Raw genomic sequence first — 12,925 nt, 5'->3', positions numbered from 1 at the left:
CCCCCTCTCTAAATCTTGCTCATAGGAAAGCATCCATTTCAAGAAAACAAGAGGATCTATTATAGATTCAAGTTCTATATTACAGTGAAAATACCATTTACCTAATTTTTTTTTTTTTTCATGGCTGTGTTGGGTCTTCGTTGCTGCGCGCAGGCTTTCTCTAGTTGCAGCGAGCAGGGGCTACTCTTTGTTGCGGTGCACAGGCTTCTCATTGCAGTGGCTTCTCTTGTACGGAGCACGGGCTCTAGGCACGCGGGCTTCAGTAGTTGCAGCACACGGGCTCAGTAGTTGCGGCTTGCGGGCCCTAGAGCACGCGGGCTTCACTAGATGATGCGCGCGGGCTTGGTAGTTGTGACTCCCGGGCTCTAGAGCGCAGGCTCAGTAGTTGTGGCACACAGGCTTAGTTGCTCTGCGGCATGTGGGATCTTCCCGGACCAGGGATCAAACCGTGTCCCCTGCATTGGCAGGCGGATTCTTAACCACTGTGCCACCAGGGAAGTCCCCATTTGCCTAATTTATGATAAAGACTCTTCTTTGAAGTGGGAATTTCCATCAAAGTACAAATAATCAAGGTTGTCTTTATATGATTAAAATGACACATTCGGGCTTCCCTGGTGGCGCAGTGGTTGAGAGTCCGCCTGCCGATGCAGGGGACACGGGTTCGTGCCCCGGTCCGGGAAGATCCCACATGCCACAGAGCGGCTGGGCCCGTGAGCCATGGCCGCTGAGCCTGCGCGTCCGGAGCGAGAGGCCCGCGTACCGGAAAACAAAACAAACAAAAAAAATGACACATTCACCAAGCATTATCCAAAATTTGAAAGGTATTGGTGAAGAACAATGTGGTTTGGTGTTGAATGCCGCATATATTCAGAGTTGAGATCTTCCAATGGTGGTAGATCAGTAGTCGCCTTTTATATACTTACATATAGTAGAGTCCCCTTAAATGTATTTAAGTCATAAAAATTCAAATGTATGTTCTTGGTACCCATAAATAAAAGAAGAAAACAACGATTTACATAGTGTGAGTGATTTCACCCACCATTCCTGTCTGGAAATATTTGCCCCAGAAGGGCAACAGACTTGAGGGACTTGGACCTGCCTTTTGCTCATTCATTCTCAGTTCCCACAGGCCTCTTGTAATATGGGCATCACTACTCAGGGTGTACTTTTAAACATGCACTTTTTTCCCCCATAACTGACCTAAACCCAGATCATTGATTTCATTGAACGCTACTAAAGTTATCACCCAGCATTGGGTGATTGTGGGGCTCTCAGACATATTTCTCGTTTTTCACAGTTTTGACTGTACACATTGACTTCAGAACCTAACTCTACTGTGTGATGTTTCTGAAAACTACTTGATAACCATGTTAACCAAGAAGACAGTAAAACCATGTGGGATATATGAGTTCATTTATACTTGAAAAAAGGAAAATAGAGATATTTTTCTGTGTTGCCAGTAAGTTTAATTCTTTCACATGAAGATTGTCTATGCATTTACTACACAAGGCCCTAAAGACTTGAAACACTATCCTAAACAACCTAAAAACTAGAAAACCAGGCAAGACCCTCCACCCTGCCTGTCGTGAAAACATTTAAGTGTAGTACAGGCATACAGCAGAGAGATTGCAGGTTTGGTTCCAGACCACCACAGCACAGCAAGTCACATGAATTTCTTGGTTTCCCGGTGCATATAAAAGTTATGTTTATTCTACACTGTAGCCTGTTAAGTGTGCGATAGCAGTATGTCTTTAAAAAAAATGTACATACCTTGATTAAAAAATACTTAGATATATGTATAGCCGAATCACTTTGCTGTACGCCTGAAACTAACACAACATTGTAATCAACTGTACTCCAATATAAAATAAAAATTTTTTAAAAACCTGCATTGCTAAAACATGCTAACCATCATCAGAACCCTCAGAGAGTCATAATCCTTTTACTCGTAGAGGGTTTGAAATTTTGCAAGAATTACCAAAATGTGACACAGAGGCACAAAGTGAGCAAATGCTGTGGGAAAAATGGCGCCCATAGACTTTCTTGATGAAGAGTTGCCACAAACCTTCAGTTTCTTAAAAAGAAAAAAAAAGAGCAATATCTGTGAGGCACAATAAATGTGAAGAGCAATGAAATGAGGTGTACCTGTAGTCAGTCCTTCCCCGTTGGTGATATGTCTTGTCTGTGTATTCATGAAAACACAAAAGGATCTTGAAATACATTAAGTGTATTCATCTGATTCAAGGAAAACTCAGTGGGTTAGGGGGCAGGGATGGGTAGCTAAGGAGTGCCCCCCACTGACAACAGTGCCCGCAATGCCAGACTGACCTATGGGTCTCTGATTTGTGCCAGTATGTTTGTCTTTGGCAGACAAGACAACCACATAGACACATACTTCTGCTGTGTACACTTATATACCAACTCTGTGGACCACAAAGGACCTCTGTTTTTAAATATTAACCTGTCACTCTGACTCTCTAGGTGTTTGTGAAAGCTGGAGACAAAGTAAAAGCTGGAGATTCTTTGATGGTTATGATCGCCATGAAGATGGAGGTAAGTGAAATCATGGGTTCACTTGCCAAATAAACTATGGGAGCTATCAGTCCCAATCATTCTTTTGTCTTATTTTGTAAATTAAGACCATTTTAAATATTAAGAACCATGGATTGATGAAGCATTAACTGCAGGAAACCGAACCAAACCATCCTTCTCTTACATTTTCATTTTAATTTTGTGAGATTGCGCCTGTCATTTGTGATTCTGAAATTATCAATAGCTTAGAGTCAGGCAGTAACCCAACAGAATATTAGCTACTGGTATTTTCTAAGGCCATACCTAGGATGCCAGATATCAGTATCAAAGTGAAAACCTCAGTCAAGTTAAATTAGCTGTTTAGGTTTTTAGATGGTTAGAAATTGTAGGCCATTGGTTCTGAGCCCTGGTCACAAATTGCACTGGGGAAGCTTTTTGCAAAAGTACCTCCCAGACCAGTTGAACTGGGATTTCCTGTAGGGGAGCCCAAGGATCAGTAGTTTTTAAAAGCTTCCCAGGTGAGAGTCTACTGTGAAGCTTGAGCTGAGAATTACTAGCTAATTCAGAGCTTCCCAATTATTGACCAGGTGCATCAAGGTAGTGATTCTTCTCAATCCGCAAGCGCACCATAAAACTGTTATTATTTTCTCTGTGTGCTGTGATATGAGAAAGGTCGGGAAGCACTGATACATGACAAAACATCAAAATAATTGGCTTCATTTTTCACTTTTCGTGTTTCTTGACTTGGTGTGTGCTCAACCCTCATTAGCATCACAGCCATTGTTTGTCATGCCTTTTGTCTTTGCAGCATACCATAAAGGCTCCAAAGGACGGCACTATCAAGAAAGTGTTCTACAAAGAAGGTTCTCAGGCCAACAGACATGCTCCTTTAGTCGAGTTTGAGGAGGAAGAATCTGACAAAAGGGAAGCAGAATAAACTCCATTAAATAAGCGGCCAATTAAGCAGCCTCTTAAGTGTAGTATCTCTACACCAAAATGGGAAAGTGCCTTCCTGCTTTTCTTGGGGTCTGATGACCAGCACTTTTACTAAATGATTGTGTGATTGCGCTTAAAACCGTTTCGTATTTAAGAATCATGTACTTGGGTCACAAATACAATAAATTATCTCCGAATATTTCATACTAATAAAATTATACTTTTTTATTGGGAGACAATATAGTTTGTTTCTGCCTCAAATTTTATACAATGTAGTGCTTTTAGGAAGGTGAGCAGCAACTTGATCAAAGGAGAACAACTGAAAAAGAAAAGGTCATTTAACTAAATGAATTATTTCCTAGTCACAGTCATGATGAAAATGGACAGTAACATATTTCAGAGACAGATGCCATAGCACTAAACCTAAGAGTTTTTTGCCAAAGAGTAACTTCTTAGGTAGTTTAAACACATGAATGCTATTTGTTTCTTGTTTTTGTGATTGGAAAGTTTCTATCTAGACTGCCTCTGCCTTTATTGCACTTTCTAAGCTTGTATAAATATATATACACACACATGCTTTTGTGTATATGTATTTTATACACCTACATATTATATATTTAAATTGTATGCTAGAACATATTTTTTCTAGAAATACACTTTCAGTCCCCTGCATTTTCAGGTATCCACTGAAGTGTTAAATATTTGTTGAACTGAGTTCTTACTGCACACATGAGATTATGTTAAATGTTGTAGAGAATACAAAGCAACTTAAAAATATGGTCTCTGTACTTTTAAGATACTGATGATTTAATTGGGGAAATAAGACATAATCATGTCGAAAGTTATGTGGGAAAACAATCAAATCCACAATTAAGCAATTCCATTGTCCAGAGAGTGGTGGGAAAGATACCAAATACTAAATTTGGAAACACTGAGTTCTCAAGTAAATCTGATCACACAGCTTAGTTAGAATGTCCATTTTTCCAAAAAGGCAGCATGAAACCTAGCACACTAAGACGTGGATGGGGGTGAAGGCTGATGGCATATGACTGGGGCAGGACATGTCTTCTAGGAGCTGGGGGGAAGAGAGTCCTATGGGCAGGTGTGCTCAGGGTAGGTTTCATTAGGAAGGAGAACCCAAGGGCAGTAGCAGGGGTGCAGGGGGGTTGCAGACTAGAAAGGAAGGAGCTGTTGAAAATGAGTAAGTTGTGTTCTATATCTGGGAGCAGATCTGCCCGATTGGAGTGGGAGGTGCTTGGGGGTTAGGTAGGGACAATAAGAGAAAAGGTATGAAATTTAGGTTGGGACCAGATTTTTTTTTTTTTTTTTTTTTTTGCGGTACGCGGGCCTCTCACTGTTGTGGCCTCTCTTGTTGTGGAGCACAGGCTCCGGACGCGCAGGCTCAGCGGCCATGGCTTACGGGCCCAGCCGCTCTGCGGCATGTGGGATCTTCCCGGACCAGGGCACGAACCCACGTCCCCTGAATTGGCAGGCGGACTCTCAACCACTGCGCCACCAGGGAAGCCCGGGACCAGATTTTAACTGGCATGGAATGGCAGGTTTGGATTTTATCTTGCAAGTTGTGGTTACACTGAATTATTTTTCAACAGGGAAAGCAGTGATTTTGAAAAACATTATCTGGCTGTTAGTGCCCCTTTAAAAACAACTTTGACATTATTTCACAAGGTTGAACATTTGTATACCCTATGACCTAACATCCCAGTTCAGAAATGCACAAATGCACTTGTGCACCAAGAATGTTGATAGCCACATTACCCATAATAGCAAAGCACTGGAAACAGTCCGAGTTGGCTGGCAGGAGGAGTAAATAACTGGTATGGCGCACGGTTGAATACTATGTAACAGCAAACTAAACGAGCATCAACGTGGATGAATCTTGGATTCATAGTAGTGAAATAGCATGTACCAGCAGGAGGTATACACAGTATGGTACTATCTTCACAGTCTTCCAAAATCAGCAAAATCAACTATATTCATATATGTAAAATAAAGCTATAGTCTTTCTTTTTTTTGATTGAGGTATGGTTGATTTACCATATGGTGTCAGTTTCAGGTGTACAGCAAAGTGATTCACTTATATATCCCTTTTCAGATTCTTTTCCATTATAGGTTATTACAAGATATTGAATATAGTTCCCTATGCTATACAGTAATTCCTTGTTGCTATTTTATGCATAGTAGTTTGTATCTGTTAATCCCATACTCCTAATTTACCCCTACCCCCCTCCCTCTCCCCTTTAATAAAACTACATTCTTTAAAAAGTAGAATAAAAAATTTAAAATTAAAGACAGTGATTAACTCCAGGTATTAAGCAACGGGTTGACATGCACGAAGCATGTACAGGTAGATGCAAGTTACTGTTAATGTTCTAGTTGTGGGGTTGAGTGTTTGGTTGGTTATATTTATTATGCAATTATGTTACAAAACTAACATGTTACATATGATTCAAATAATGTTTTAGAAAATTTCATCTGGCAGTAACTTGCAAGTTGAATGGAGGAGGAGAAGACTAGAGGCTTGAGAACCAGTTAGGAAGAGGTGCTTACAGATGGATATTTAGGCATGAGGTAGTAAAGGAAGAGGACGCCACGCCACGAGGCCCTGGGCAATGAAAGCACGGAGTCCTAACCACTGGACCACCAGGGGATTCCCTAAACCAATGCTTTTAACTATAGTTTTAGCAGCACAGTCTTCTGCCTTGCCCAAACAAAACTTCCTCTGTTGACAAGAGGAAGAAGCAAAGGTGCTCTGGTGGAAATTTGGGGTTGCTGTATGCCCCCTTTCATATCCTTCAGGGGAACAAGATAGTTATTCTCTGTTTCATTGTTGAGGGGCTATGTAGATCACAGGTAATAATGTGTAGAGAAGGAATTTGAAGCCAGCCATCCCAATTACCCACATACTGGCGAAGTTCTTTGAGATCATCGCTGTGGTACTGTGTGAGCAGAGTTCCTTTGCACATGACTGCATCTGTTTCTTCTAAAACATTCAGGGCATTTGCTGTATACCAGGGCCTCTGGAAACAAAGGTGGTTAAGAAATGCTTTTTGCCCTTGCCTCAATTAAAGGGAAAGAGGATCCAGCTGTATAGAATAAAGTACTGTAATTGATGGTAAGTAGTATAATACGCTTGGGCACCAGGTGCCATGGAGGGGCTCAAATGAGTGGAGTAATAAATTCTACTTTGGGTCAGGAAGCTGAGGGAGCGCAGTGATATTTGAACTGGGCTTTGGAGGAGAGCCATTTGCCAGAGGGAGAAAGAAGGTAAGACCAGGCCATTGCAGGGAGAGGGACTAGCAGGGCTAATAATAACAGTGAGGTGTGAAAATGCACACTGTTTGGGGCACAGAGGAATCCAGCAGAGGCTGGACCATGGGGCGTGGCCGAGCAGGGCTGGGACGTGGCTGCCTAGCCGGGGAAGGACTTTATTCTGGGGGACATGGCTGCGTAGCTGGGGAAGGACTTTATTCTGGGGGACGTGGCTGCCTAGCCGGGGAAGGACTTTATTCTGGAGGCAGTTGGGAGCCCTGCATATTTTCAAACAGACAGGTTTTTCAAAGTTATTTCTGTCCACAGTCTGGAATACAGATTGGAAAGTGGAGGGAGACTGGAGACAGTGTGTCCAAAAGAGGCACCAAATATGGAAGCCTGGCCTGGGTGGTCCAGGTCCAGAAGACAGGCCTGGGTATACATCTCCTTGACTTAAAAGTAGCTCTTCTTTTGGATAAGATCCATTTATAGGCATGGATCAAAACCTGAGCCATATTGTTGGAAGAAAGTCATTTGTTACCTTATCTTTGACAATAGCATTCTGGATACAGTGTGTTTAGGTCTGTAATAACCAAGCAAACAAAATCTAAGAGCCTTGATAGTTGCTTTTTAGTCACTGAGGAAGCCACATAGCGTTGTAGACAAAACAGCTTTGGAATTACAATTCTTGCGTGCAGATCTGAGCCTTGCCACTTACTGTAGTGTCTTGGGCACGTCCTTTACTTCCTCTGAGCTCTGTGAGCAAGGGTAGTAGCACTACCTCACAGAGTTGTTGGGAAGGTTAAATGAGAAAATACAGAGGCTGACTTTAGCACTGTGATGGAAACAGCATTTATACTCACCTGGTAGTTATTAATTTCTTAACTTCAGCTATTGCTTGAGAGCAATTGAGAAACTGCTCTAAATTAAGCCCAGCTGATCATCCTTGCCAGCCAAATTCCCAGGTCCCATGGTGGTGAAAAATCCTGCCTGGTCATGCATCACCCTGTCCCCTCTCTTCACTCCCTCCCTCAGCTCTAGCCTGCTCCAGGGCCAGCCAGGCACCTGTCCACCGCAGGCAGACTGCGGTGCTGCCAGGGGAAGCCTCCGTCAGCCCCACACCCCCACACGCCCCACCGTCAGCCACAGTCAGCTGCCAGGCTGGCATGTTCCAGAGCCTGTCTGCTAACGGGACAGAAGCACTCCCAGCAGCAGCTCGCCTCTTGCACAAAGGCTGGGCCTGCGCTTGCTCCATCTTCCACATCGGTTGTCACACACGTGTGTAGCTGGTACTTGGAGGGGAGACCTTGGTATCTGGCTGAAGCCTGTTTGAGTGGGCATTACCGTTCCGCTGGGCAGCATTGTAGGGAAGTCTCTTACTTAGCTCAACTATCTCTTTTTTTCTTCTGTGACTGGCTTCTCTTGCACATGTACCATTCTGAACTCTCCAGTAGTTCTCTTAGGAATATTGGACATTGGAATGTGCGTCTGTGTTCTGCCTACACATGGCACTTCTGCTGTCATTAAAATATTTACAGTGTTGGGCTTCCCTGGTGGCGCAGTGGTTGAGAGTCCGCCTGCCGATGCAGGGGACACGGGTTCGTGCCCCGGTCCGGGAAGTTCCCGCATGCCGCGTAGCGGCTAGGCCCGTGAGCCGTGGCCGCTGAGCCTGCGCGTCCGGAGCCTGTGCTCCGCAGCGGGAGAGGCCACAACAGTGAGAGGCCTGCGTACCGCAAAAAAAAAAAAAAAAAAAAAAAAATATTTACAGTGTTGATAGTAATACTTTGCACTTCTGTTGCACCTTTCATCAGAGGATCTCAAAAAGCACTCCTAGATATTCACACTAAGCTTCAAAATACCCAGGAAGAGGAAAATGTGATTTTTAAACTGTGTGGTGAGAGGGGAGGAGATGGATGTCCCCAAATGCTTTGCTCCAAGCCCAGAGCACGGAGTCTTGGGTCATTAGTCCCTTCCTGCTAATGACACACTGCTCCCTGAGGGCTGGTCCCAGGGAGTTGCAGCCGTGGGGTTAGCAGTTCTCCGGCGACCGAGGAAGCCCTGCCCGGGCTCTCTCGAAGTCTCCAGCTGGGTAGGAGCAGTCTTGCCTACCCACCCCCACTCCCTGTGAGTTACCCGGGGGACACCATTTCTTCTGGACCAGGGGGTGTCTGGGCCGCTGGCAGATCACAGCCCTGATACCAGTGACGACCCTGTCACCCTGACATTTGTCTCCCATCTGCTGGATCCTAGGAATCAGAATGTCTTTGTGCCTCTAACGGGCTCAGATTCCCGCAGTGAGTTGCCCTCCCCTTAAACCTACAAGCACAGCCTGGATGTAACTCCCTCCCTCCTAAGATGGCTAACGTTCTCTGATCACACCAGCGCTGGTTAGTATTTTGCTAAATGCTTTGATGAGATTTGAAATAACTCTCATTCCAAATACACCACTCCCATCCCAGAAGAAGATTTTAAAAAACGCTAACAACAACAAAGAAAGGTAACTTGTTACTTCTCTGTGTTCCCAATTATTCTTACTCCTTTCTCATTACCACCTATATTATAAAATCACATGGTCGAGCTTCCCTGGTGGGGCAGTGGTTGAGAGTTCACCTGCCGATGCGGGGGACACGGGTTCGTGCCCCGGCTCCGGTAAGATCCCACATGCCGCGGAGCGGCTGGGCCCGTGAGCCATGGCCGCTGAGCCTGCGCGTCCGGAGCCTATGCTCCGCAACGGGAGAGGCCACAACAGTGAGAGGCCTGCGTACCGCAAAAAAAAAAAAAAAAAAAAAAAGAATAAAAAGCACATGGTTTTCTCCATTCCTGAAAGCATGCTTCATGTTAATTATAATGCACACCGGCACCCGCCTAAGTTTGTTCCCCTGTTACCCACCTGGCCCCATGCAGAGCTTCGCTTTTTGATATGCCCGTCTAAACAGACTCATCCTCAATTGCCCTCGATCTTCCCTGCTCCTCTCACAGGCCCGACCCATCACACACCTTAATGCTGGAGTCATTCCACCCGAATTCAACACATCAAATAATTATTGAAGAGCTCTTACACGCAAGATAAGCCATAGATCTTTATTTAGTTCCTTAGCCACGTAAATATTAGTCTCTTCTCAAATAAGTATTAACTTAATTTTGGAATAGGTAATATATTCCCATGATTCAAAATCCAAAAATGTATATTAAAAGATACACAGTGAAAGTCTCCCCCCCACCCACACAGCCCCCTCACCTCTGCCGGTAGTTAACCACTATTTTTTTTTGACTGCACGGCTTGCAGGACCTTACCCACGCCTCGGCAGTGAAAGCGTGGAGTTCTAACCATTGGACCACCAGGGAATTCCCTATTTGACCACTATTGTTTGTTGTGTATCTTTCTGTTACCCGAAAACTGAGCTCGCCTCGGTGGGCCAAAAGACACAACCAAGCCAAAGATTGGGAGAAGGAAGGGTTTATTACTCACAGCAGGTAAGGAGAGCACCGGGATCTTTCCCAAAGCAGTGTCTCCCCAAACAGCAAAACTGGGGACCTTTTAAGCTAAGGGTACGTGCATAGTCATACAGGGGCTTGGGTGGTGAATGCATATTCATGAAGGGGCTGGAGCCGAGGAGAATTCAGTGTAGAAGTGGAGCAAAGGTTGGCAGAGTCCAAGCTTTAGTTGATTGAAGTCACAGAGGGTCAGAAAAGGTCAACATCACCATTCCCCAAATTCTGACCAGTCTGGGATCTTAGCTTGTCGTTAACACCAGTGTGGGGATCTGAGTTCCTGCAAACAACTCAGATATGTATCAGATTGTTAGGTATATCCCTTGAAGAGCACTCTGTTGACTATTGTTTCTGAACTGCTTTTCCTTTGTTTCTCCCTTCTACAGTAAAAGTCAAGCTCCGCACTTTGCTTTTTTATTTAATAATGTGTGTTAGAGATCCTTCCATAACAATATATAGGGAGTTTCCTTATTCTGTTTCACAGCTGCATGGTATTCCATTTGTTCCACCAAATGGATATAATTTATTCAATCAGACCCTTATTGGTAGATACCTAGACTGTTTTTAACATTTTGGTATTATAAAAAATGCTGCAGTGAATAACTTGACAATACCTTATTTTGCACATACTCAGTTATATCTGTTAGGATAAATTCACAGAAGTGAATTGCTGGGTCAAAGACCAATTATAAAGTATTGAAAAATTAAGCTAAGCTGCTGACCGAGCCTGCTGCTCTCTCTCTACTGCTTTGGCTTCCCGGCACCGCCCCCCCACCCCGGATGGAGAGGGCGGCCCGGCCATAGATGGTCAGATCGCTTCTAGCTCTCGCCACCCACCCCTGGCCCCAACCAGCACAGAGCAGATGGCAGCAGCAGGCGAAGAGGAAGATGGCGGGATGGCTGCCGGCCTGTGTGGGGGACTGTGGCACAGGGTATACAAAACTAGGATATGCTGGAAATACGGAACCACGGTTTATCATCCCTTCCTGTATTGCTATTGAGGAGTCAGCGAAAGTGGGTGATCAAGCACAAAGGAGGGTGATGAAAGGTGTTGATGACCTAGACTCCTTCACTGATGATGAAGCAATAGAAAAATCTACATATGCAACAAAGTGGCCAATCCGCCGTGGTATAGTTGAAGACCGGGACTTGATGGAAAGGTTTATGGAGCAAGTGATCTTTAAATATTTAAGGGCGGAACCTGAAGACCATTATTTTCTTTTGACTGAACCTCCACTGAATACTCCAGAAAACAGGGAATATACTGCTGAAATAATGTTTGAGTCCTTCAATGTTCCAGGCTTGTACATTGCTGTACAGGCTGTTCTTGCCTTAGCTGCATCCTGGACCGCCAGACAAGTAGGAGAACGGATGCTGACCGGTACAGTAATAGACAGTGGAGATGGTGTCACTCGTGTCATCCCTGTGGCTGAAGGGTATGTGATCGGCAGCTGTATTAAGCACATTCCAATCGCAGGACGAGATATAACGTATTTTATTCAGCAATTGCTGAGAGACCGAGAAGTAGGAATTCCTCCAGAGCAATCCTTGGAAACCGCTAAGGCAGTAAAGGAGAGCTATAGTTATGTCTGCCCAGATTAACAAGTATGATACAGATGGATCAAAGTGGATTAAACAGTATACTGGAATCAATGCTATCTCAAAGAAAGAATTTTCCATTGATGTTGGATATGAGAGATTCTTGGGACCTGAAATTTTTTTTCATCCAGAGTTTGCTAATCCAGACTTTACTCAGCCTATCTCAGAAGTTGTAGAAGAAGTAATTCAGAATTGTCCTATTGATGTCAGATGTCCTCTCTACAAGAATATTGTCCTCTCTGGAGGTTCAACCATGTTCAGGGACGTCAGATGTCGCTTGCAAAGAGATTTGAAAAAAACTGTAGATGCCAGGCTGAAATTAAGTGAGAATTGAGTGGTGGTAGATTGAAGCCAAAACCTACTGATGTACAAGTCATTACATATCACATGCAGTGATATGCAGTTTGGTTTGAAGGATCCATGCTGGCTTCCACACCTGGGTTCTACCAAGTATGCCACACCAAAAAGGATTATGAAGAAATTGGACCTAGCATTTTTTGTCACAATCCAGTGTTTGGAGTCATGTCATAAAATTGGCTTCATAGTTATTGGGATTAGGGAGGTGGGGAAGAAATAATCTTTCTGATTATCTGTTTTGTCTGGATGGCTGGTTTTGAGGTTGTAAATCTGACTTGAAATAATAAGACCAAACATAATTATACAGAATATTTTAATAAGTATATCAACATGCAAATGTAGAGGAGAGCCAAAATGATTAAGTGATTTTCTTTAGATTGAATATTTGAATCTTATGTGTAACAAAAAGAGGTGTGTTTTAGTTCTTTCTGTGCCCTGGTATTTTGTATATTATTGAATTATCCAAGATTTGATGGGATTTATTGGTATGTAGATAGCTCTATAATGCTTGAATTGTACACTCTGAAGTGTGCAATGCAAGAGCTTGTTTATATGTCATACTTTTTATACTTTAAGGAAAAAAAGTCAAAGAAAAACTAGTATTTGAGGGAAAAAAGTGACCAAGTAAGAGACAAATACAAAAAATAGCCTATGAGACTTGGCTTGCACACACACTCATGGGATTCCAGTTATTATGAAGTGCTTCCATACCCTGTGCCCCCCAATGGTTTTCTTTGCA

The 12,925-nt window shown here is 43.6% G+C and overlaps 2 protein-coding genes across 3 annotated transcripts in view; both read left to right on the top strand.

Moving 5' to 3' along the window:
• MCCC1 (methylcrotonyl-CoA carboxylase subunit 1) overlaps window positions 1–3,701 on the top strand; it is a 65,231-nt gene extending 61,530 nt beyond the window's left edge. Inside the window, exons 18-19 of one of the 2 annotated variants that reach the window (XM_065876151.1) lie at window positions 2,482–2,553; window positions 3,341–3,701. In XM_065876151.1, coding sequence (XP_065732223.1) covers window positions 2,482–2,553; window positions 3,341–3,469 — 201 coding nt within the window. In that variant the 3' untranslated portion in view covers window positions 3,470–3,701. The remainder of the gene's footprint in view (window positions 1–2,481; window positions 2,554–3,340) is intronic. The other variant, XM_065876152.1, reaches the window with a different exon arrangement.
• A 7,417-nt stretch (window positions 3,702–11,118) lies between these two features.
• Window positions 11,119–12,360, top strand: LOC136122289 (actin-related protein 3-like). Its single transcript, XM_065876228.1, is given in 3 exon segments — window positions 11,119–11,828; window positions 11,830–12,056; window positions 12,266–12,360. Coding segments are annotated over 3 exon segments (1,032 nt in total).
• Window positions 12,361–12,925: the final 565 nt, after the last annotated feature.

Source organism: Phocoena phocoena, chromosome 4 (assembly GCF_963924675.1).
Source record: "Phocoena phocoena chromosome 4, mPhoPho1.1, whole genome shotgun sequence".
Lineage (NCBI taxonomy): Eukaryota > Metazoa > Chordata > Mammalia > Artiodactyla > Phocoenidae > Phocoena > Phocoena phocoena.
Note: the sequence above shows the minus strand (reverse complement) of the source record. Positions and strands in the feature narration are given on the sequence as shown.